This window comes from Salvelinus fontinalis, chromosome 18 (genome assembly GCF_029448725.1).
Source record: "Salvelinus fontinalis isolate EN_2023a chromosome 18, ASM2944872v1, whole genome shotgun sequence".
Lineage (NCBI taxonomy): Eukaryota > Metazoa > Chordata > Actinopteri > Salmoniformes > Salmonidae > Salvelinus > Salvelinus fontinalis.
In genome coordinates, this window is record NC_074682.1 from 38,867,041 (window position 1) to 38,894,335 (window position 27,295).

At 40.7% G+C, this 27,295-nt stretch overlaps 1 protein-coding gene across 1 annotated transcript in view; it reads right to left on the reverse strand.

The window, feature by feature from the left end:
• The window catches only part of LOC129815472 (testis-expressed protein 264-like), a 133,589-nt gene extending 110,571 nt beyond the window's left edge, over positions 1–23,018 (reverse strand). Inside the window, exon 1 of the mRNA XM_055869344.1 lies at positions 21,978–23,018. Within this exon, the coding sequence (XP_055725319.1) occupies positions 21,978–22,235 (258 nt within the window). The 5' untranslated portion in view covers positions 22,236–23,018. The remainder of the gene's footprint in view (positions 1–21,977) is intronic.
• Positions 23,019–27,295: the final 4,277 nt, after the last annotated feature.

Below are 27,295 nucleotides of genomic sequence, written 5' to 3' on the forward strand. Positions count from 1 at the left end.
GGGGGAGTGGTTGCTTGCTACAAGAGCACAAAATGTTTGCATTTCTAGCCATCTTTGAAAAGCATGTCAGGTAAAGAGCTTTGTTTATGTCTTAAAGTGGCAGTGTTGTATTTTGAGATGGTCTTGATTAAGTTAAGTAGCCAATAGGCAGAGCGTAGCATAATTTGTCTGATTCTCTGTAATAATGGTTTGGCAATAATAATGAATTTTCATTTGTAAAGTGGTTTCTTGTATCAAACAAACCAAAAACATTGAGTCACCTCCTTGTCTGAAGGACAAGTGGATAAACAGGTTATTAATGTCAAGCCCTGCATGTTTGTTTTTTTCAAAAGTCTCATGGAATGTAGGCCTACATTGAACACCACACATTTGCTGCTACTGTAGGCTTAATGATAGAACAGTTATTTCCATGTTAAAATGTTATGGGATACATTTTTCTCTGTTGTTTTTGATGGCAAGCCACAGTGGCAGAATTTTCACAACTTTCAAGAATCCGTTCAGCAGATCTAAAACTTGCTCAGTGCCAGAAAACATTTGAAGGAACATTGGCTCTAACTAGCAATGCAAATGGCTTTCTGAGATACAAATAATATTATTAAACAGATCATACATGTAATGTTACCTAGTGAGCCAGCCAGCTAACTTTAGCTAGCTAACAGTACGCTTTAACTTGCAATGAAAATGGCTGACAAAATTTGAAACGTACACTATCGTTCAAAAGTTTGGGGTCTCTTAGTCTTTGTTTTTGAAAGAAAAGCACATTTCATTTTCTGTCCATTGAAATAACATCAAATTGATCAGAAATACAGTGTATAGACATTGTTAATGTTGTAAATTACTATTGTAGCTGGAAACGGCTGACGCTCCAGATACTCAACTAGTCTAAAGAAGGCCAGTTTTATTGCTTCTTTAAATCAGGACAACAGTTTTCAGCTGTGCTAACATAATTGCAAAAGGGTTTTCTAATGATCAATTAGCCTTTTAAAATGATAAACTTGGATTAGCTAACACAACGTGCCATTGGAACACAGGAGTGATGGTTGCTGACAATGGGCCTCTGTACGCCTATGTAGATATTCCATTAAAAATCTGCCGTTTCGAGCTACAAGTCAATTACAACATCAACAATGTCTTCACTGTATTTCTGATCAATTTGATGTTACTTAAAATAAACTAACAAAAAAAAGTGCTTTTCTTTCAAAAACAAGGACATTTCTAAGTGACCCCAAACTTTTGAACGGTAGTGTACATATTACCTCAATTACCTCAGCCTAGTGTAGCCTAGTGGTTAGAGCGTTGGACTAGTAACTGAAAGGTTGCAAGATTGAATCCCCAAGCTGACAAGGTACAAAATCTGTTGTTCTGCCCCTGAAAAAGGCAGTTAACCCACTGTTCCTAGGCTGTCATTGAAAATATGAATTTGTTCTTAACTGACTTGCCTAGTTAAATTACTGTTATTTTATTGTTGCTCTTTAACTAGGAGTTATTTTTCTGAAGTAAGTGTTCTGCATTGTTGGCTTGTAAGTAATTTCACTAAGGTGCAGACCCCTTAACTTTTTCCACATTTTGTTACGTTAGTCTTTTTTCTGAATTGATTAAGTTGTTTTTTTGTACTTTTTGCAACAAATCTACTCAAATAAATATCTAATCAAATTGTATTTGTCAAATGCGCTAAATACAACAGGTGTATTGTTGGCTTGTAAGTAATGTTGTATTTAGCACATGTGACAAATACAATTTGATTCGATTTTTATTTGAATACATTTTTTTGTTGTTGCAAAAAGTACAAAAAACAACTTAATCAATTTAGAATAAGGCTGTAACGTAACAAAATGTGGAAAAAGTAAGGGGTCTGAATACTTTCTGAATGCACTGTATATTCTTGCTACCAGACACTTTTCAGCCCTGTTTACTGATGGAGGGATTGTGCGTTCCTGGTGTAACTCGGGCAGTTGTTGTTGCCATCCTGTACAAGGACCCTGGGCATCTTTCTTTTGGTGTTTTTCAGAGTCAGTAGAAAGGCCTCTTTAGTGTCCTAAGTTTTTATAACTGCGACCTTAATTGCCTACCGTCTGTAAGCGTCTTAACGACCATTCAACAGATGCATGTTCATTAATTGTTTATGGTTCATTGAACAAGCATTCACTTACAATGAAGATCTGTGAAGTTACTTGGATTTTTCGAATTATCTTTGAAAGACAGGGTCCTGAAAAAGGGACGTTTATTTTTTTGCTGAGTTTATATATTATCTACACTGAAGAACAAAAAAATATACGCAACAATTTTAAAAGATTTTACTCAGTTACTGCTCAAAAGGAAATCAGTCAATTTAAATAAATTCATTAGGCCCTAATCTATGGACTTCACATGACTGGGAATACAGATATGCATCTGTTGGTCTCAAATTCCTTTGAAAAAAATAAAAAAAGTTAGTAGAGTGGATCAGAAAACCAGTCAGTATCTAGTGTGACCACCATTTGCCTCATGCAGAGCAGCACATCTCCTTCACATAGAGTTGATCAGGCTGGTAATTTTGGCCTGTGGAATGTTGTCCCACTACTCTTCAATGGCTGTGTGAAGCTGCTGGATATTGGCGGAACTGGAACACACTGTCGTACACGTTGATCCAGAGCATCCCAAACATGCTCAATGGGTGACATGTCTGGTGAGTATGCAGGCCATGGAAGAACGAAGACATTTTCAGCTTCCAGGAATTGAGTACAGATCCTTGAGACATGGGGTTGTGCATTATCATGCTGAAACATGAGGTGATGGCGGCGGATGAATGGCACGACAATGGGCCTCAGGATCTCGTCACGGTATCTCTGGCAATTTGAATGCACATCGATAAAATACAATTGTGTTCGTTGTCAGTAGCTTGTGCCTGCCCATACCATAACCACACCGCCACCATGGGGCACTCTGCTGATGTCAACGTTGTGAACAAACTGCTCACCCACACAACGCCGTACACGTTTTCTGCTATCTGCCCGGTACAGTTGAAACCGGGATTCATCCATGAAGAGCACATTTCTCCACCATCCCAGTGACATCGAAGGTAAGCCTTATCCCACTGAAGTTGGTTACGACATCAAACTGCAGTCAGGTCAAGACCTTGGTGATGACGACAGGCACGCAGATGAGTTTCCCTGAGACAGTTTGTGTAGAAATTCTTCATTTGTGCAAACCCAGTTTTATCAGCTGTCCTGGTGGCTGGTCTCAGACAATCCAGCTGGTGGAGGTCCTGGTTTACATGTGGTCTGCGGTTGTGAGGCCGGTTGGACATACTGTCAAATTCTCAAAAACGACATTGGCTTATGGTAGAGAAATGAACATTAAATTCTCTGGCAACAGCTCTGGTGGATTTCCGGCAGTCAGCATGCTAATTTCATGCTACCTCAAAACTTGAGACATCTGTGGCATTGTGTTGTTTGACAGGTGGATTTATCTTGGTAAAGGAGAAATGCTCACTAACAGGGATGTTAACAAATTTGTGCACAAAATTTGAGAGAAGGTTTTTGTGAATATGGAACATTTCTGGAATCTTTTATTTAAACTCATGAAACATGGGACCAACACTTTCCATGTTGTGTTTATATTTTTTTTCAGTGTATATTATTATTACTACTACTACTATCAATGCATTGTTTGGAAAAGGCTCTCAAGGTAAGAATTTCACTGTACAGTTTTACACCGGTTGTATCCTGTGCACGTAGCGAATAAACTTTAAAACAAGCTTTTAATTCCAGGCCATTTCCCATGTAGGCTTAATGCTTCTGGCCAATCGAATCAGACAGGTAGACTCTGGCTGCTTTCCGCTGGACCTCTCCCTATTACCACACTAAAGAGCACCATAGACGTGCTGTGTCTCCACTCAAGCAGTCTAATAAGCGGAGGAAACGATGACATCACTGTGGTCTACATATCTACCTGTCCACTCTGCTATGAGGTAGACTGACCTGAGACCTGACCCGTGACTGTCAGCAACCCTGTTAGGACACCCATGCCTTTGTGGTAATGAGATCAGAGCATTAAGCCAATTAAAGCAAACACACACACAGACCAGCCGCCTGTCCGTCCGCCCAACACTGGGCAGCCAGGACAAAGAGCCAGCCAGGCCTAAAGATAATTGGCTGTCTGGGTGCTGTCTGACGCCCCAACGTAGAGAGGTGTGGATGCCAGTCACCGCAGAGTGACCACAGCAGATTAATATTGGACACACTGGCTATAGACCTAGGTCAAATTAAGATGCTTAACCTAATATCAAAATTACACGCAATGCATATATGCAACCGGAATCCTGTTAGTTATGCTAATAGTGTGTGTGTGTGTGTGTGTGTGTGTGTATTTGTGTCCTCCAGAAAAGATCCCTCTGCTACAGGCATGCCATCACTGCCATCTAGTGGTAAATGATAGGCCTATACATGAACAGCCATAATAAACACATCTTTAACCTTTCAAACATTGCTCTTAAAATCTTCCAATACATAAGGACTGAAATACTTCTAAACAGTAGGCCTATGCACTGGTTGACGAGGGGTCAACTAATAGAGCTTAAGATAGCCTATATTATGACTGACAGCATATGAGTGTATGATAACCTCTCTTCAGCTGCTGCATTACATTGGAGCAGTTAAGGAATGTCTCTAACCAAAAGAGCCATTGACAAACATCCTCAGTTAAGTGGCAGTTCGTTGGCAGACCTGTAAGACATGGTGTTGAAACTGTAACATAAGCAAAAGAGAGAGTTTGAGGCGTTAGAAGATAATTCCAGCTCTGTCTGCATCCATCAGGCATCGTTTCCCCAAGGGAAGGCTGAGAGGACTGAGACTCCATTCCCCTGCTGGTGGGGTTGAAACATACTTTTTTCTCTCGCTCTTCTCATCCGTTCCGCTTGTGAGGAGACATTAATTGCACAGCCCACATGCATACTAAAACTGCTCTGTTGGAAAGCCTGTCAAAACACACTCACTGAAATATTAATGCACAAGGGAAACAGACAGCGAGCAGCATGTCACTCTTCCCCCATTTTCAAATATTGCTTTTCCCCTTCTGGAACTACTCACGCACAATTTGAATTGTTCCTTATTTGGATGAAGGAATATGGTGAAGTGGCATTGGCAGCCCAAGGATAGAAAGCAAACAGTATAACAGTAAACAGTATAACTCAGTAGTACTGGGCATTTCCATGGAAAAGGACCCATGAGCACCAACATGTGACGTTCATAGGAGCAGACGATTTATCGTGACAAAAGGCCACCATTACATCAGTGTTTGAATTAGCCTACAGTCATTACATGGAAATAAATGTATAAATGTATAAATAAATGTAAAGCTATAAACAGCTATAATCACATTCATCAAGTCAGCTACCAAATATCAACTCATGGGAAGGTGACTCTAGGCTAGTGTGCTGCTGCTGCATAATGCCGTGTGTTCAGTAGTAATGAACAGCATCGCATACATGTGACCAATAGGGCCTGACCTATAGAATATCATAATCACATCAATAAATTGGTTATAACAAAGTCAAAACACGTGACAGCGAAATGGATGCAGAGGACGTGACAAATAAACTTGAAATGGGGGAATGTTTATTTGCTGCTCAAGAGGTAAAGGGGAAGTCAGATGTATGGAATAAATTTGACTAGTTGCGGAAAATGCTGGAGATCAAGAAAAATAAGGTACGGCGCAAGCGCTGTGTGAATATTATGTGTACCAAACAGGTGCTGTGTGAATATTATGTGTACCAAACAGGTGCTGTGTGAATTTTATGTGTACCAAACAGGTGCTGTGTGAATTTTATGTGTACCAAACAGGTGCTGTGTGAATTTTATGTGTACCAAACAGGTGCTGTGTGAATTTTATGTGTACCAAACAGGTGCTGTGTGAATTTTATGTGTACCAAACAGGTGCTGTGTGAATTTTATGTGTACCAAACAGGTGCTGTGTGAATATTATGTGTACCAAACAGGAGCTGGTAGATTACAATATCATTTCTCTGACCATTTGGAACAATGTAAACACTAAATAAATGATAAGCGTACCAGAGAGTCTGTTGTAACGTGCTTTTTATTGTACTTATTCTTTTTAAAGCATTTATTGCTGCAAAGACTAAAACCAGTCGCAATCATTCGTGAATGCAATTTCCAAAATGGAACGGTTTATTTATGATTTACGCTAATTATTCAAGGGTCGCTTTGTTATGTTATTTTAAAACTAAAATGCTTGATTGCATTGCAAATCATGAATGACTCGTATGCTGTGTGATGACATGAACAAATTAATGATTGATTGATACAGTACAGTAGCTTATAAGTATTTAAATAAAGGCCTAAGTAAATTACGGTATTAAGACTAAACGCTCTTAGGCCTACAGCTCGATTGTGGTAATACAAGGCTGCTATTGTAAGCCTACTAATGATAATGACATTACTTATTCTAATAATGATGATCATAACAATAATAGTAAAAATAACAATAAGGAGATCAAGAAAAAGGGGGGGTTATTATATTTTGGACAATTTGGAACACGAAATCAATTATAAATAATAGAAGAGAGGCTGTTCTAATTAAAAAAAGTGTAAAGCCCTTATTACAGCATAGCAAAGATTAAAAACAGCCAAATTTTCGAAATTGTTTATCCGACAAACAATTTGTGGTTGGTGCTCACAGAGGACTGTTGCTCATAGAATGAGTTGGCTATTAAACAAACACTCAAACAGGCAACAGGCAACAGAATTCAGACTAGTAGTATGACATTTTTGGCCGATACCGATATTATAAATTTTCGTTGCCCAAAAAAAACGATACTGATATTTAAAATTGTAATGGCCTTTTAAGCACTCTAGTACAGTTAAATAGTTAACACACACACATCAGTCTAAGGCACTGCATCTCAGTGCAAGAGGCGGCGCTACAGTCCCTGGTTCGAATCCAGGCTGTATCACATCCAGCCATTATTGGGAGTCCCATAGGGCGGTGCCTAATTGGCCCAGCGTCGTCCGGGGAAGTCCGTCATTGTAAATAAGAATTTGTTCTTAACTGAAATGCCTAGTTAAATAAAGGTTACAGACACACACGCAAAAGTTATTTTGTTGGCATTTATGCATGTCCCCATTACCAGGAAAACATAATCAAAACCTTTCACTTACTTGCATAATTCTTTCACTTACTTGCTGTGCTATTTCGTTGTTCATTTGTTCAGTCGTTTCATTCTCAAGCAGGATTTCTATGGAACGCCGTTTAAGTCTTTGCGTGTCAAAAAAGAAAACAATGACCAGTAGATAACCTTATTTGATGTCTCAAATAAGCTTGTTGACCAATCAGGACCTGAATGACTGCACGTCACATAATAATTGAAGACATTCATACATATTTTACGTAGTTATTACACATTGATTACACTATCACTTGTATTTCATGTTACAATGATTCATCGATACCTATGCTATGATGCTGGTAAAGTTGTCTCGAGCACCTACAGTGCTGGTCATAAAAAAAGCTAGCTAGCTCATGGATGCAAACAATGTTCTTCCCTAAAGACATAGCAAAAGGACATCTGTTTCAGCTAGCTAACTGTTTTAGCTAGCTAACAATATAGATGTGTCATCATCTAAAATAACCCTAATTTATGAGACCGTTTATATCTATGTGAAGCTAGCCACAATAAGGATTAGCCACAATAGAGGACATTGAGGTTAGCGTTCAAAATAAACGTATGGCATAATTCTACTTGTATTCATTTGCATCACTGTCAATTACATACTTTTATTTTGAAGGCAAACTGCAAATTCCACTATTGTGCCTAATCCTTATTATGGCTAGCTTCACAAACACATAACCCGGTCCAGTCGAGCATCACAAGCCAGATGAAGCTAGCTGGCTGCTTATAACGTTACCTTTGGGCAGCAGGGTTAAGTAGCTGGCTAGCTAGTTATTTTCATGAACTGAAGTTCAATTTCAAAAGGCAAACAACAAGTGGCTACCTAGCTAATACTTACTCACAAGGATTCCTAAATCATTGCTAAGAATAATGAAAATGGCTGAAGTTTCTACTGGTCACTGTTCTCAGGCTGGTTGTATTGGTGCTATCTAGGTACCAAGCTAAAGCTAGCTACCCCAGAAGTTGCGTTTGAACAAATGATGCTTTATTACCAACACGGTATTGTAAACACATTGTTTGTGGCTGGTATTTGCAGACTTTTTTGTACATCAATTACAGTGCTACTGTATCTTTTTTGACACAAAAAGACCCAGACAACGTTCCATAGTATGGTTTTGGCCTTTCTAGGGAGTTTTTCCTAGCCCCTGTGCTTCTACACCTGCATTGCTTGCTGTTTGGGGTATTAGGCTGGGTTTCTGTACAGCACTTTGAGATATCAGTTGATGTAAGAAGGGCTATATAAATAAATGTGATTTGATTCAAGCTAGTAGCAGTGACAATATTACAGTGTAACTCCAGTAGAGCAACATCTGAAAAATAGCGCACTTGGTAGTGTGTACCGGTGCTCAACCAGTGAGCAAAAGCAAATATCACCCACGACAGAAAACGGTTAATTGTCAAGGGCAATGAATTCCATTCTCTTGGCTTTGATGGATTTCGCCTTTGAGTCGTCTCGCTGAAATGTTCTTACTCTTTAAAATGACTGCTCGACTTGTTGACTGCTCAATCCACACAGCAGACATTGTGGGCTAGGTTAGGAATGCTGTGTTGCACGTGTAGTGCAGCATTTTATGTGGGGTCATTACAGCATGTACCTACGTTATATTGGTATGCACGTCAGCTTTGACATCGGATTTGCACATCGGCATTAAACTAGACATCAGTCCATAACGGATGTTAGCATTTTTAACTAATATCGGCCGATTCCGATATGTTCACCGAAATATCGTGCATCCCTAATTCAGACCCCTTCACTTTTTCCACGTTTTGTTACGTTACAGCCTTATTCTAAAATGTATTAAATTACATTTCTCCCTCATCTACACACAATCTACCATAATGACAAAGCAAAAACAGGTTTTTAGAAATGTTTGATCATTAAAAAAAATTAAAACAGAACTCTTATTTACATAAGTATTCATACCCTTTGCTATGAGACTCGAAGTTGAGCCCAGGTGCATTTCCATTGATCATTCTTGAGATGTTTCTACAACTTGATTGGAGTCCACCTGTGATAAATTCAAATGATTGGACATGATTTGGAAAGGCACTCATGTCAGAGCAAAAAACCAAGCCATGAGGTCGAAGGAATTGTGTCGAGGCACAGATCTGGGGAAGGGTACCAACAAAATTCTGCAGCATTGAAGGTCCCCAAGAACACAGTGGCCTCCATCATTCTAAAATGGAAGAAGTTTGGAAGTACCCAGTCTCTTCATAGAGCTGGACGCCCAGCCAAACTGAGAAATCAGGGAAGAAGGGCCTTGGTCAGGGACGTGACCAAGTGCCCCCCTTTGGACTCCTGTTGTTGAAACTGCCATTTCCTGCAATCTAGAGCAAAAATACTCTATTATGGTGTGGTGCCTGGACAATGATTACATAGTGGCGCAGCCAGTCCACAAGATGATGCAGCGCCCCTCTTACATTCTTTACCACAAAGACAGTTTGATGTCACACATCAGAGAAAGTTGACTTGAATGGGAATATCTGCTGTTTTAATCCTCCATAGGAAACCTATTGAAATCATAGAAATATAGATCATAGAATAGACATGATCATTTAAGTTGATATTCGATCGTAGGTGAACCGGAGGCCATCTTTGTGGTAGTAATTAGAAGTTAAAATTTCAATCCAATAAAAATGTAAATGTGTACCAGCTAAATTGCAGTGGTTGAAACCGGTTCAGGGAACAGAACCGAATACCAGAAATTAACAAAAAATGTTGAGAAACAGAATCAGAATGAAAGTAACCTATACCGTTTCGGAACAGAACCGTTATTTTAAAAGCATGTGAACCGGTTAATAATGTTCTGGCCATTTTTTTCTAGTCCCACAAGAGCCCTCACTCTGTCACTCAGAAACTTATTCCAGTGTCTGCCTTCTGAAAATATTTGCCAGTGCTTCTGTGTGTAGGCTACCTGCCCCTCCCCCTCCGAAACACAGTCTACTGTAGCCTACAAGCGTGATTCAGAAATTAGAGATTTTCTATATTAGAGAAGACTGGATGAACCTTTTCAATGCTACTTAAAAAGGTACTATAGTTCACGTTTCAAATTGGATTTATAAAGTACAAAAAGGTAAGTTGTTTTTATTTTAATTCTGGTGCCACTTTGCACACAGTAGCTTGTTAGCTAGCTAACCAACTTTTTGAAGTTCAGACATGATAAATTCCTTCATAGAAGTCGCTCCTCAGTTGGTATAATTATGTGGGCCTAATTCAGATAATGCATGTCATAACAACAAGATTACCAGTGCTTCAAGCAAAGCCTCCTCCACCATCGTCTCTCGCCCTCTCCAAAAAATGTATGTTGCATCTTGCGCCCTACACTCATCTGTCCAATAGCTTGCCTGCTCCATAGCAAGATACTCTAGCCGCACTGATTGGTGAAGTCATTTAATGTTGAGCTAAATGTAAATACAAATCTTAGGTTTAAAATGGAACGATATAAAACGTAACCTTTTGTGGGTTCAAGCCGGTTCAGAACAAAACTTCAGGTCGGACCTGTGTAACGGAACGGGGGGGGGGGGGGGGGGGGGGTGATGGTTCTGTTCAGAATGAACATGTATTTATTTTGGGATAGGTCCATTCTATGATTGGTTGAAAGAAATTGATAATATGAAGATTGTGGGAGCTGTACTTTCAGATTTCATTGCAGCCTTTGATATTATTGACCAAGTTGTATTTTCGATCAAAAGTTTGAATTGAGGTGAGTTCCTGCCTCCTCATTAATTCACATACATTTTCTGTCTGGTGCTCGCATTGCCGGCCCTGTTGTTTTCCTTACAAATAATAACTTTGGACATGTGTACGTTCCTATAAAAGTAAGTTCCTTATTTTCTGTAAAACGTGTTGTCGTTTCTACTGTAGGCACATACAGTAAGTTTGGAGCATAATGTATTTACAGTTTAAATCACATTTTCAAGTACTGTTTACAAATAATGCATTCTGAATATTGCATAGATTGTAATGGACACCTAATACTTTTTTGAAGGATGTACTGATTATAATGAGCTAATGATAAGCTATTTGCCAGCTATGTGTGGCACCATGTTAGTTGACATTATACAATGCATTCTGGGTGTCACAAACGTCTCTCAGACCAAAGATGTTTTAACAAAAGGAGGTGAAGGAATGGTTCACTCATCTTTCGGGTAAACTTCCGGAAGTGAATAAAGGGAAGTGAATGATCGTAGACGACACACCCCCTTCAACATGCATACTATAAACAGACCAAACTCATCGTCTCCTCTTAATATCATCTTTGGTTGATACGAAAAAAACAAACATGGCAGCGCGCACAAACTACCCATTGTCGAATTACTTTAGATTTCTTGAAAGCGTTTTTTTCTATCAATTATTTCTATCAATAGCTGTTATGTGATTAATTATAAATAGTAATTGCTATTTACTAATTCAAATTGTAGTTTGTCAGCCGAGAGTTATAAAATTATGGTCATAACAGACAGAAACTACAATTAGTTAATAATTGAAATAATAACCAATAATTGATGGTCGCCCCAGCGTGAGTTGTTTTATGCACGTGATGTTAGAACGTTCTCTCCAATTCCAGAATGTGATTGTTATGTAACAGTACATTTAATCTGCGCTGCCCTCAAACCAAAGCACGCCGCCTGTTTTATTTGTCAATTTTAAATTATTTTCTATACAGTTTTTTATTTTATAATAACAGTTTGAAATAAGGTGTGTTCTGCATCATTCATTCACATAAAAGTAGTCATATTTACTTTTGCGGACCAATTAATTTTTTGACATTTCTGACCCGGACAAAATTCCCCAAACACTTCTCAATTGTTTGTGCAGTTCAAGTCTGCAGACATTTACTCATCTGCCGTCCTGCATACACGTGTTCATATTTTCCACCTGTCGCCTGCATCGCAATCAAAGTTGTTTTCGTTACCAATAATAACTTTGGAAATGAGTGCGTTTCTATCAAAGTGCCTTATTACGTTATAATAGTTTCTGCATGTCGTGTTGTCGTTTCTACTGTAGCATCATGTTTTTGTGTATATTCCTTATAACCGCGGACACGCGATGTAACGTTACTCATTTCACAACATGTATGGTGTTATACTCAATGCTTAGGTATCTAGCTACAGTCTTATTAGCTCTGGAAAACAATGATAATTGCGTCACGGATGTATTAGCATGTGTTGTATGTTGAAGCTACCCTGGCCTTTTGACTCCCAAGTGGCACAGCGTCTCAGTGCTTGAGGCGTCACTACAGACACTCATCTTCAAATCCAGACTGCGTTTCTATCAAAGTGCCTAATTACGTTATAATAGTTTGTGTCGTGTTATACCGTTTCTACTGTAGCTCACTGTGCGTATGGAGCATAATATTTTGTGTATATTCCTTATAACCGCGGACACGCTAGGTAACGTTACTCATGTTACTCACCTTTTATGGTGTTATATTCAATCGTGCTTATGTAGCTAGTTACATTATTCTATTAGTTCTGTAAAACAATGCTAAATGCGTCAGAGGTATTGGCATGTTGTAATGTTGTATTTTGACGCTACCCTGGAAAAATATCTTATACCACTTGGCCGTTTTCTGAGTTTATTCCACAAAGCTGTTTATCATGTCAGCCTTATCCACTGCCCCCATTTTGAGGTAATAGCCAAGCACGCAGTCTGGTTTGATGTTTCTCTGTCTGGTTTGTTTCTCTCGCCCGTCAGGTGGTTCACCTTCCCTGTGGCCGACCTGGTTGCTGTATGGACAGTGGAGAGGACATGGACGTCTCGTTTGTCATCCTATGCAAACATAGGATCTCTGCTCCAGTATTCTCTTAGGGAGTTCTTCTTTACTGTCACCAGGAATGTATACATTTCACTAATTGTGGTTGTCCCCCCACTCCTGGTGTAACAGTATAACTTTACGTCCGTCCCCTCGCCCATACCCGGGCGCGAACCAGGGACCCTCTGCACACATCAACAACAGTCACCCACGAAGCATCGTTACCCATCGCTCCACAAAAGCCGCGGCCCTCGCTGAGCAAGGGGAACCACTCCTTCAAGGTTTCAGAGCAAGTGACGTAACTGATTGAAACGCTATTAGCGCATACCCGCTAACTAGCTAGCCATTTAACATCCGTTACACTGGCTCTCTCTTATCCTGTAGCTCCAAGGCATAGCGATTGGTCTCGACTATGTCTCCCACCAGCTCCTCTGTCAGAAACAACTTGAAGCACTCTGCCTCAGATGGAAATGGCAAAGGGCGTTGCACTCCAGACTGGGACTCATCAACACAATCAGCAGGGCCAGGAGGGGTGAAATGGCTGGCAGCCTTCCAGCTACCACAAAACTCCTGTACTTCATCCACTGTCTGTCTGCCACCATCACCACCAGCATCTTCTAATGGAACGGGGACTTTGTCAGTGGACAAGGGGTCCTCAGATTCAGGGTTCTCAATGACTACAAGGTTGGGGGGCAGCTCCTCACTGTCAGAATCTGATTCCTAACTTTCATACTCAGACTCAAAATCTCCAGAATTTCCACATTTGTGAGTTGTCTCCTTTTGAAAGTTATTGCTAATGCTACAGCTTAGCTCACTATCTACATACATAAACAACAACACTGAATGGTTTAGAGTGAGAGGGTACGTGGTTGACTGCCGGCACGCGCCACTTGTCTCAATAAATCACTATCAGAAAATGTTGTGGCAATTATTTGTGTATTTACTGTTTTATTCACATGTTTTCAATTCTATGTGACAAATCATGCATTCCGATTCTTGCACAGATTGTAATGGGCACATATTATATATAAATACTTTTTTGAAGGTTGTACTGATTATGATTAGCTAAGCTAATTCCAGCTGTGTAGCCATGTTTGTTGATATACAATGCATTCTGGGTTTCACGTAATCGTCTGTTTGACCAAAGATGTTATAACAAAATGAGGTGAGTAAGAGTTCACTTTTTTGAGGACTTCCGGAAATGAAGGGTGGGATGTGAACGACAGTGATTGACACACCCCTTCAACATGCATACTATAAACAGACCAAACTCATCTTGTCTTTTATCTTCGGTTTCTGTGAGGAACAAATGCATGGCTGCACGCTGAAACTAATCGTCGGATTACTTTCGATTTCAAAAGTGTTTTACCTAATTATTTCGATCAATGGTGAGCTCACTCATGATGTGATTAATTATACATAATAATTGCTATTAGCTAATTCATTTTGTAGTTTATGTCAGCCGAGAGTTAGAAAATATTACTGCTTGTGTTGGGTCAATCTTTCCTCAGTTAGCGCTTGGACAAATGTAGCCTACATTTTTCCGGTTAGGATGATTGTGTTATGCTATATATACACACTTCTGTGAATATCTGAACATTGAATCCCAAAATAAACTGCGCACATTCTGGACATAACTCTGTAAGGACTGTGTTTGTGTAAATAGTTTCTGAAAAAAGTGTGGCCAGCTCAAATGCTGATTGTTGCGTCATTCGAAACTGGCCGTTCTAAATGAGTGTTCTAATCACACGGGTGTGATCATATGCTTCAGGGACCACTGTAGAACGATCACACCCGTGTGATGGTACGTGTGAAAGGGTTAATTATAAATAGTAATTGATATTAACTAATTGAAATTGTAGTTTCTGTCTTATGACCATAATTTTATAACTCTCGGCTGACCAACTACAATTTGAATTAGTAAATAGCAATTACTATTTATAATTAATCACATACCAGGTGAGCTCACCATTGATAGAAATAATTGATAGAAAAAAACGCTTTCTAGAAATCTAAAGTCCTTCGACAATGGGTAGTTTGTGCGCGCTGCCATGTTTGTTTCCTCAGTTATCGCTATGACAAATGTAGCCTACATTTTCCGTTTTGTAAGATTGTGTTATGCTGTAGCTACTTCTGTGAATGTCTGAATATTGCATCCAAAAATAATATTGTGGCTGTTGAACAAGTTGAGGAGACTAAAATACTTGGTGTTAAACTGTCGTGGTCAAAACAGAAAGATTCAATGGTTGTAAAGATGGGAAGAGGCCTGTCCATAATAAAGAGATGCTCTGTTTTTTTGACACCACACTCCACAAAGCAAGACCTGTGGGATCAAGTTTTATCTAATTTTGATTATTGTCTAGTCATATGGTCAGGTGCTGCAAAGAAAGACCTAGTTAAGCTGCAGCTGGCCCAGAACAGAGCGGGCTAATATTAATACTGCGCATGCCAGTCTCTCTTGGCTGAGAGTTGAGGAAAGACTGACAGCGTGACTTCTTGTTTTTATAAGAAACATGAATGTGTTGGAAATTCCAAAATGTTTGCATAGTCAACTTACAAACAGCACGGACACACACACACTTACCCCACCAGACATGCCACCATGGGATTTTTTCACAGTTCCCAAGAACAAATACAACGAAACGCACAATATTATTCAGAGCCATGAAACTCCCTTCCATCTTATATAGCGCAAGTGAACAGCAAACCTTGTTTTTAAAAAACGAATAAAGCAACACCTGACGCACAAGACCTCTCCCCAATGTGACCTACTTGTTGTGTGTATGTACTGACACGGATGTTTAACTGATAGATGCACACACACTACGTTTTTAAATTGGAAATGATTTGTCTTTAATATATTTTTCACTGTTTCAGATACCAGTAAGACTAGCTGTCGCTATTGGCATCCGCTAATAGGGATCCTAATAAATCAAATTAAAATGTGAGGTAGGGCTGGGCGATATTGCAAAAATATTATCACAGATTTTTTTTTTTTTTTAATTGGACGGTATGACGATATTTTTAGTTTTTGAATAATTAAGGTTCTACATTTGCTTTATGAGTACTGAGTAATCCTAGGGTGGCAACACATACAGTTGAAGTCGGAAGTTTACATAGACTTAGGTTGGAGTCATTAAAACTTGTTTTTCAACCACTCCACAAATTTCTTGTTAAACTATAGTTTTGGCAAGTCGGTTAGGACATCTACCTTGTGCATGACACAAGACATTTTCCCAACAATTGTTTACAGACAGATAATTTCACTTCAAACTCAGTGCCTCAGTGCCTCTTTGCATGGGGAAATCAAAATAAATCTCAGAAAAAGACCTCAGAAAAAAAGATTGTAGACCTCCACAAGTCTGGTTCATCCTTGGGAGCAATTTCCTAACACCTGGTGTTACCACATTCATCTGTACAAACAATAGTACGCAAGAATAAACACCATGGGACCACGCAGCTGTCATACTGCTCAGGAAGGAGACGCGTTCTGTCTCCTAGAGATGAACGTAATTTGGTACGAAAAGTGCAAATCAATCCCAGAACAACAGCAAAGGACCTTGTGAAGAAGCTGGAGGAAACAGGTGCAAAAGTATCTATATCCACAGTAAAAACGAGTCCTATTTAGACAACCTGAAAGGCCACTCAGCAAGGAAGAAGCCATTGCTCCAAAACCGCCATAAAAAAGCCAGACTACGGTTTGCAACAGCACATGGGGACAAAGATCGTACTTTTTGGAGAAATGTCCACTGGTCTGATGAAACAAAAATAGAACTGTTTGGGCATAATGACCATTGTTATGTTTGGAGGATAAAGCGGGAGGCTTGCAAGCCGAAGAACAACATCCCAACCATGAAGCACGGGGGTGGCAGCATCATGTTGTGGGGGTGCTTTGCTGCAGGAGGGACTGGTGCACTTCACAAAAGATGGCATCATGAGGACGGAAAATTTGGTGGATATATTGAAGCAACATCTCAAGACATCAGCCAGGAAGTTAAAGCTTTGTCGCAAATGGGTATTCCAAATGGACAATGACCCTAGCATACTTCCAAAGTTATGGCAAAATAGCTTAAGGACAAAAAAGTCAAGGTATTGGAGTGGACATCACAAAGCCCTGACCTCAATCCTATATAAAATTGGTGGGCAGAACTGAAAAAGTGTGTGCGAGCAAGGAGGCTTACAAACCTGACTCAGTTACACCAGCTCTGTCAGGAGGAATGGGCCAAAATTCACCCAACTTATTGTGGGAAGCTTGTGGAAGGCTACCAGAAACGTTTGACCCAAGTTAAACAATTTCAAGGCAATGCTACCAAATACTCATTGAGTGTATGTAAATGTGATAGGATTAAATGTCAGGAATTGCGAAAAACTGAGTGGCTAAGGTGTATGTAAACTTCCGACTTCAACTGTACATTCTAAGTGATTTCAATGAGTCTTCCTCCATTCTGATTTTTGAATACTGTTCAATTCAACTAAAACAAATTTCAGCACTTTTATTATTTCTGCATTTCCTGCACTCAATTGCAATGGTGGAAAAAGTACCCAATTGTCATACTTGAGTAAAAGTAAAGATAAGTTAATAGAAAATTACTAAATTAAAAGTGAAAGTCACACAGTAAAATAATACTTGAGTAAAAGTCTAAAAGTATTTGGTTAAAAATATACTAAAGTATCAAAAGTAAATGTAATTGATAAAATGTACGTAAGTATCAAACAATTTCAAATTCCTAATATTAAGCAAACCAGATGGCACCATTTTCTTTTTTTTGTTTTGTATATACGGATAGCCAGGGGCACACCAACACTCAGACATAATTTACAGACAAAGCATTTGTGTTTCGTGAGTCCTCCAGATCAGAGGCAGTAGATGACCAGGGATGTTCTCTTGACAAATGCTTGAATTTGACCATTTTCCTGTCCTGCTAAGCATTCAAAATGTAACGAGTACTTTTGGGTGTCAGGGAAAATGGAGTAAAAAGTACAGTATTTTCTTTAGGAATGTAGTGTAGTTGTCAAAAATAAAAATAGTAAAGTAAAGTAGATAAGTAAAAATACTTTCAAGTATTACTTATTTTTTTAGTAAGTACTTTACACCACTGCTCAATTGAGAATTTCCACACTGTCACGTAGGGCTGCACGATATAGGCAAATAATCCAGAACTTATTTTTAACCATTTTAACCATGTTGCAATTGCGATTTGACTTGCGAATTACAGCAAAACTGTTGGAATGATGGAAATAGAATGACTATTCTAATTCTATAGTTAGAATATAATTGTGGGCACTTTGAAAACAGTGTTCTTTCTGATGACAACAAATTAAAATTCCAGGGAGGAGTTATTGTGACAGGGTAGGAACTAAAGTGTTGATAAGTGTTTCCTAGGGGACCCTATAAGCTTTGGCTACGTTGCATGTTTTCTCATAGCTACTTCATGTAACTAACATATTCTTGCTTTGCATATTCCCCTTTGATTTAGAAGATACGGTGGCACAAACAACATGCCGATTTAGGTCTACACCATCACTGATATTATCAGGCTGTATTAGCTAGCTATGTTTGCTCTTACTCAGTATATTTACAAGCTAGCAATTAGCATCTCACAAGATTTAGTGTAACTTGCTAACAAAAGACAAACTAGCCTTTTGCTGATGTAAGAAACACAAATTAATAGTGTCATTATATAACGCTAGTGGATTTATATTATGAAGCAAAGTGAAAACAGCATTATTGTCATCAACATTGTTGCATGTGCTGCATTGACCATGCAGACTGAAAGCAAGTGTCATGGTTGAGGAACATCAAATGCGCTCCTTGAGTGACAGGGGGCGTGGCTAGTTCTGTGTGGAAAGTAGCACGGCGAGAAAGAGCGGAGAGAGATGACTCAAGTAGCGATGTAAACTATAAAAATTGACATTACACATGGCATATCACATTTAACAAACTAAATATTCAAATACCGGTATAGAAGGTAGAGTAAAAACCCAAACCGGTCCCTGCATTAATACCGGAATATCATAAAATACAGTATACGGCCCAGCCCTAATGTGAGGCCTACAGTCAGTGTCCAGACTTCAGTTAGTCTACTACTCCAACTACTAGGCTACTACACTCAAATAATTCTGCCAAAGAGACATCCCTTTCAAAACACCAAAAAGTGTTTTGAATGAAATTTGGTGATTGTTATTCATTAGGCCTACTACACAAGTCTTGTAACCTGAAATGATGCGTACACTTCTGTCCGCGGGCAACTCTCGGCCACTCATCTTTGCCGTAACAAAATTTCAGTGTCATCATTGAACGCATTTTTGGAACATTCCACAAGTTTAAGTCTATTCGCTCATTTTTCATCCGACTGACATGCGGTAATGATAAATAGTGTAATAGCCTACAGTTCTTGGAATATACACCAAGTGTACAAAACATTAAGAACACCTTCCTAATATTGAGTTCCACCCCTCCCTTTTGCCCTCAGAACAACCTCAATTAATCGGAGCATGGACTCTACAAGGTGTCGAAAGCATTCCACAGGGATGCTGGCCCATGTTGACTCCAATGCTTTCCACAGTTGTGTCAAGTTGGCTGGATGTCCTTTGGGTGGTGGACCATTCTTGATAGACACGAGAAACTGTGCGCTACGGTCACAAGACGCAGGCCTCCTAATTGTCCCTAGAATTTCTAAGCAAACAGCTGGAGGCAGGGCTTTCTCCTTTAGATCTCCATTTTATGGAATGGTCTGCCTACCCATGTGAGAGACGCAGACTCGGTCTCAACCTTTAAGTCTTTACTGAAGACTTATCTCAGTGGGTCATATGATTGAGTGTAGTCTGGACCAGGAGTGTGAAGGTGAACGGAAAGGCTCTGGAGCAACGAACCGCCCTTGCTGTCTCTGCCTGGCCGGTTCCCCTCTCTCCACTGAGATTCTCTGCCTCTAACCCTATTACAGGGGCTGAGTCACTGGCTTACTGGTGATCTTTCATGCCGTCCCTGGGAGGGGTGCGTCACTTGAGTGGGTTGAGTCACTGACGTGATCTTCCTGTCTGGGTTGGCGCCCCCCCCATTGGGTTGTGCCGTGGTGGAGATCTTTGTGGGCTATACTCGGCCTTGTCTCAGGATGGTAAGTTGGTGGTTGAAGTTATCCCTCAGGTGGGGTGGGGGCTGTGCTTTGGCAAAGTGGATGGGGTTATATCCTTCCTGTTTGGCCCTGTCCGGGGGTATCATCGGATGGGGCCACAGTGTCTCCTGACCCCTCCTGTCTCAGCCTCCAGTATTTATGCTGCAGTAGTTTATGTGTCGGGGGGCTAGGGTCAGTTTGTTATATCTGGAGTACTTCTCCTGTCTTATCTGGTGTCCTGTGTGAATTTAAGTATGCTCTCTCTAATTCTCTCTTTCTTTCTCTCTCTCGGAGGACCTGAGCCCGCGGACCATGCCTCAGGACGACCAGGGATGATGACTCCTTACTATCCCCAGTCCACCTGGCCGTGCTGCTGCTCCAGTTTCAACTGTTCTGCCTGACCTGACCTGTTCACTGGACGTGCTACCTGTCCCAGACCTGCTGTTTTCAACTCTCTAGAGACCGCAGGAGCGGTAGAGATACTCTTAATGATCGGCTATGAAAAGCCATCTGACATTTACTCCTGAGGTGCTGACTTGCTGCACCCTCGACAACTACTGTGATTATTATTATCTGACCGTGCTGGTAATTTATGAACATTTGAACATCTTGGCCATGTTCTGTTATAATCTCCACCCGGCGCAGCCAGAAGAGGACTGGCCACCCCTCATAGCCCGATTCCTCTCTAGGTTTCTTCCTAGGTTTTGGCCTTTCTAGGGAGTTTTTCCTAGCCACCGTGCTTCTACACCTGCATTGCTTGCTGTTTGGGGTTTTAGGCTGGGTTTCTGTACAGCACTTTGAGATATCAGCTGATGTACGAAGGGCTATATAAATACATTTGATTTGTTGAATGTGAAAGACCCAGCAGCGTTGCAGTTCTTGACACACAAACCAGTGTGCCTGGCACCTACTACCATACCCTGTTCAAACGCACTTACATATTGTCTTGCCCATTCACCCTCTGATTGGCCCACATACACAATCCATGTCTCAATTGTCTCAAGGCTTCTCAAAATCCTTCTTCAAATCCATCTCCACCCCTTTATCTACACTGATTGAAGTGGATTTGACAAGAGACATCAATAAGGGATCATAGCTTTTACCTTGATTCGCCTGGTCAGTTCTTGCTCTTTTCATGACATATTCATAATGTTTTGTACACTCAGTGTATGTTTTAATTATTGTGATAGGCTCATGTTTTACGGTACGCCTTACCGTTCTGGCTTACTTTCACTCCTGGTCTTGCAGGAATTTCACATCACAAATGTAATCTTCAACCTGTTTCTCTTGTAGCCTGTCTGCTCCTATTACCATTGGGTCACATGAGCGTATCCAGCCCGCCCCACTCGCCACCCAGCCTGTGTTCAGCCCTTATCATCAGTTATGATCTCAGTACACATCTAGGCTATCTAACAGGCAGCTGTTGTGTGGCTGCCACAGTTTGTTGACTAAACACCCAGGCTCATGTAAGGACTGAATCCATAAAAATACATTTCGCAGCTGTATATTTATAAGGTGGTGCATTACAGTACAGGTATAGTAAAATATTAGCAAGGATGTAACAATGATACTCCACGAACTGTTGCAGTGTAAAATTACTAAACAGTGGGGCATCGAGAAGGAGGCCTGACACTGGCCTAGGAACAACCCTCAAGACAGTTTGTTCTTACAGCCACTGTGTCAGAAGAAATTCCCCGCAAGCACTATAAATGAAAATGAACAAAACTGCATAAATACTAGTCAGGGTGTACTTACTAGACTATATTTAGTGTCATAAGTTCAGTTCTCATCTGACCCATGGGAGGGAGGATTTGCCCATCTCGTTGACATTTGAGTCAGTTGTATGCTAATGCCAAAGTAAACTGGAACCACAATAGGAGGGAAATCATCAGCTGTGCAACATGGCATTGTACACACCACACACACACACTTCAGGTGCCTTACCTCTGTGGAGTCATCGTAGGACACACGGATGGTATTGAGCTTTGGCCCAATACAGACAGTCTCTGTGAAGGCTGCACCACAATCTTTATAAGGTCCTTTATGGAGTTTGTAGGCAATAGTAACGTTTTTGATATAAGGCGACCCTGTCTTGATATTGACCTCAGTGAACAGCCCAGAGTACACAACAGCTGCAACCACCGTTACAATCAAACACAAGATGAGAAACACTATCAGTGCTAAAATAATAGAGTCAGACATTTTCTACACTAACACTGGTGCCACTGATGCAACTCAACCTCTTCCAAGTGAAACGTTCTGTTTTGACAATGTCAAGCTCTATATGAAGTGTCAAGAAGAGCCTCCTCGGAATGTACAAATTTGCGGACAGTCTACAAACTACAAAGCGCAAACGTCATGAATAGGATATCCCAGACATTTGAAAAGAAGATACATATGAATTGCTTGTGATGTAAAAACGAGAATCATCCGTACAACTGTTGTTTGCATTCATACGATTTTCCGTGATAACTGAAGGTAGGACGAAAGATTTTTAGAACTAACCCAAGATTGACCAGAGCCTGTCGTTTCCAATGGAACAAATTAATCAGTCTGCAGCACAAGCACGGAGGTGGGCAGAGCCAAGCACAAGCTAGTGAGATCCTATTGACGCGTTTTATAATTTATTTGCATATTTTCGTTAGGGAACGCCTACTCTGAAGTGTGCGGGTGCAGTAACTCACCCCGCCCTTGCACTCCTTTATACGTCGCAATTTTTAGAAACTTTGGCAAAGGGTACATTATACGAAACGCAGACTACTCTGTTTGTTACCAATTTTAGTTTTGGAAACAGAAAACTATATGCAGATCAAATGTTTCATCGATGAGAAAATTTGCAGAATCTTGGCCAAAATCCATCTCGCTCCATCTTCTCCCACTGCCGGCCACTGGGCTTCCGCTCATCATATTTGGTAGTGAGTTGAAACGCCAACAGGATGCTTCACATGTATACATCCGGTGAGATATCTGGCTCATTGCTCATCTGTGGTAGGACGGTAGCCTTATATAGCCTAACACAGTTTATTTCCCTAAACACAGGAACATGCTTCCCGGATAAACCATCTAGCCTCGAATGAAGGGGTGTCCCTTTTCGACGAAGCTATAATCATAAAAATAACATTTGTGCATTATTATTACACTATCAATCGGCTGGTTGGCTAGTCCAGGTGCCATTTATTTTAAAGTAGCTAAAATATATTACCACGAGACTACAACCGCATCCTGTTAAACTATGGTTGTGTAAACTTCGTAGGTTCCCTGACCAAAGAGATGCGTACATGGGGCGTGTTGAGCGGATTACTTTTGTCATTGTAGGTCACCGCCTTTCAAAATGTTGCATTATGGGGATAAAATTGCCAGACTTGCACCTAGCCCCTACATTCAACCTTACCGATAGTTTAGTCACAAAACTGATAAGTTAAATAGCAAATGTGCCTACTATGGTTTTGGCACATGCGCTGTAGCCAACAGCTCGCAGATAGCCTACCCGCACTATGATGAGATTATTATGGATAAGAGACAGAATATTTAAGCATTGATCATCATGTAACCAGAATAAGACCCTCGATATTTATTGTAATGGAGCATCAAGATCACTGTGCACATTCACCACCCTGTGAAGTTCATCATACATAATTTCATCTGTAGCATTATAAACTTCTTGGTTTCCTGAGTCGTAGTGGGAGGACCACACACCATATCGTGTGACTAAGTTTACTTCAATATGATGGTTATTATATTAATATTTGCGCATAAAGGAGTTTCCACCGACATTTCTAACAATATTAATTTTAGACACAAAAAGATCCCACCATATCGAGCAAACAAATTTTCTGTTGGCATTTATCAAATTCTACGGAAACTTATTTTTTCCATCACAGCTGTCATAATTTGTTTTACACGGTATGACTTTACTCGCAAAACTGTGGGTGGAAATGTGGTTAGTGTACTACTTTCAGCTGTCACAGATACACCTCCCCCAACTTCACTCCTCAACTTTCGTCTACAGTTGGTTGTTTTCGCCTTACCACTCAAATGAGTCCATTGCATTATCTACTACAGTTTCAGGTAATCAATCAAGCTTGTGAGACTGGAAACAAGACTAACTTGTAAATTGTATGTATTTGAATGATACAGTACGTCACATTATGATAACTATTTGGTTTCAATAGCATCACCTCTTGAAAAGCGTAATCAGAACTACACATTTCTGATTATTCATGCAAAACAATTGCGCACATTTAGCTCTGAGTTGTAGCCAGTGTTTTCATTTTCAAAAAGTACTTGTACTTATGCGTATAGCTGGGCCGATAAAACAAAAATTATTGACAACGACCGTACCAACCATTATCAAGGACATTTACCGTCCTTGATAAGGTAAGTCTGTAGGTCTGTGCCGTCAGAAAAGTATTCACCCCTTGTTACAGCCTGAATTTAAAATGGATCACATTGAGATTTTTTTGTCACAGACCTACACACAATGCATTAGCATCTAACAGCCCCCGTGATATGCAACTTTTCAGGGAAGTTAGAAACCAATATACACAGGCAGTTAGAAAAGCCAAGGCTAGCTTTTTCAAGCAGAAATTTGCTTCCTGCAACACAAACTCAAAAAAGTTCTGGGACACTGTAAAGTCCTTGGAGAATAAGAACACCTCCTCCCAGCTGCCCACTGCACTGAGGAAAGGAAACTCTGTCACCACCGATAAATCCACTATAATTGAGAATTTCAATAAGCATTTTTCCATGGCTGGCCATGCTTTCCACCTGGCTAACCCTACCCCGGTCAACAGCTCTGCACCCCCCACAGAAACTTGCCCAAGCCTTCCCCATTTCTCCTTCTCCCAAATCCAGTCAGCTGATGTTCTGAAAGAGCTGCAAAATCTAAACCCCTACAAATCAGCTGGGTTAGACAATCTGGACCCTCTTCTTCTAAAATTATCCGCCGCCATTGTTGCAACCCCTATTACTAGCCTGTTCAACCTCTCTTTCGTATCATTTGAGATCGCTATTGGAAAGCTGCCGCAATCCTCCCCCTCTTCAAAAGGGATGTGACACTCTAAACCCAAACTGTTACAGACCTACTGTATATCTATCCTACCCTGCCTTTCTAAAGTCTTCGAAAGCCAAGTAAACAAACAGATCACCGACCATTTCGAATCCCACCATACCTTCTCCTCTATGCAATCTGGTTTCCGAGCTGGTCATGGGTGCACCTCAGCCACGCTCAAGGTTTGAAATGATATCATAGCCACCATCTATAAAAGACAATACTGTGCAGCCGTATTCATCGACCTGGCCAAGGCTTTCGACTCTGTCAATCACCACATTCTTATCGGCAGACTCAACAGCCTTGGTTTCTCAAATGACTGCTTCGCCTGGTTCACCAACTACTTCTCTGATAGAGTTCAGTATGTCAAATCGGAGGGCCTGTTATCCGGGCCTCTGGCAGTCTCTATGGGGATGCCACAGGGTTCAATTCTCGAGCCGACTCTTTTCTCTCTATACATCAATGATGTTGCTCTTGCTGCTGGTGATTCTCTGATCCACCTCTACGCAGACGACACCATTCTGTATACTTCTGGCCCGTCTTTGGACACTGTGTTAACAAACCTCCAGACGAGCTTCAATGCCATACAACACTCCTTCCGTGGCTTCCAACTGCTCTTAAATGCAAGCAAAACGAAATGCTTGATCTTCAACCGATCACTGCCCGCAACCGATCGCTGGACAGTTCTGACTTAGAATTTGTGGACAACTACAAATACCTAGGTGTCTGGCTAGACTGTAAACTCTACTACCAGACTCACATTAAGCATCTCCAATCCAAAATGAAATCTAGAATCGGCTTCCAATTTCGCAACAAAGCATCCTTCACTCATGCTGCCAAACATACCCACGTAAAACTGTCTGTCCTACCGATCCTTGACTTCGGCGATGTCATTTACAAAATAGCCTCCAACACTCTACTCAGCAAATTGGATGTAGTCTATCACAGTGCCATACATTTTGTCACCAAAGCCCCATATACTACCCACCACTGCAACCTGTATGCTCTCATTGGCTGGCCCTCGCTACATATTCATCGCCAAACCCACTGGCTCCAGGTCATCCATAAGTCTTTGCTAGGTAAAGCCCCACCTTATCTCAGCTAACTGGTCACCATAGCAGCACCCACCCGTAGCACGCGCTCCAGCAGGTGTATTTCACTGGTCACCTCCAAAGCCAACTCCTGCTTTGGCCGCCTTTCCTTCCAGTTCTCTGCTCCCAATAACTGGAACAAATTTCAAAAATCACTGAAGCTAGAGTCTTACATCTCCCTCACTTACTTTAAGCATCAGCTGTCAGAGCAGCTTACCGATCATTGCACCTGTACATAGACTATCTGTAAATAGCCCACCCAACTACCTCATCCCCATATTGTTATTTTTGTTCTCCTTTGCACCCCAGTATTTCTACTTGCACATTAATCTTCTGCACATCTATCACTCTAGTGTTTAATTGCTAAATTGTAATTATTTCGCCACTATGGCCTATTTATTGCCTCCCTAATCTTACTACATTTGCACACACTGTATATAGATTTTTCTATTGTGTTATTGACTGTACATTTGTTTATCCCATGTGTAACTCTGTGTTGTTTGTGTCGCACTGCTTTGCTCTATCTTGGCCAGGTCGCAGTTGTAAATGAGAACTTGTTCTCAACTGGCCTCCTGGAAACTAAGACAAGTGGCCTTGCCGTTTTGAATAATTGTAAATGTAAAATCCGAGTGAAGGTCGACTGTTCTGTGGATTCATAATAGTATACACTGGTGCTCTGAGGTGATGGGACTGTGTTGGTGTTTCAGTTTGTTAGAGCAGCCCCTTTGTCCCTTGTTCTTCATGCGGATCTGAGAGGCCTGCAGCACAGGAGGGAGAACACACAGCTCCAGATCCAGCTTCTTACGCAGGTCACACACCACCTGATACCTCACAGAGAACCCCGCACCACTCAGCGAGACAAACACATCATCATCATCATCATAAAGCAGATTGTGGTCTGTCATAGGGAAAAATGTTGTGTGGTGGTAAAAAAACTATTTCTGAGGCACTTTCATAGGTGTAGTCTTTGTTTTTGTTATTAGAAAGAAAAGTGCAAGACTACATGTAGTGACAGTGATGCCACTGTGTGTGACCTCTGACCTCTAGGGCATCTAAGGAGGAGATGGAGTGCAGGATGAACTTGACCACCACAGCAGGTCCTCCAGCTGGACAGCAGACAG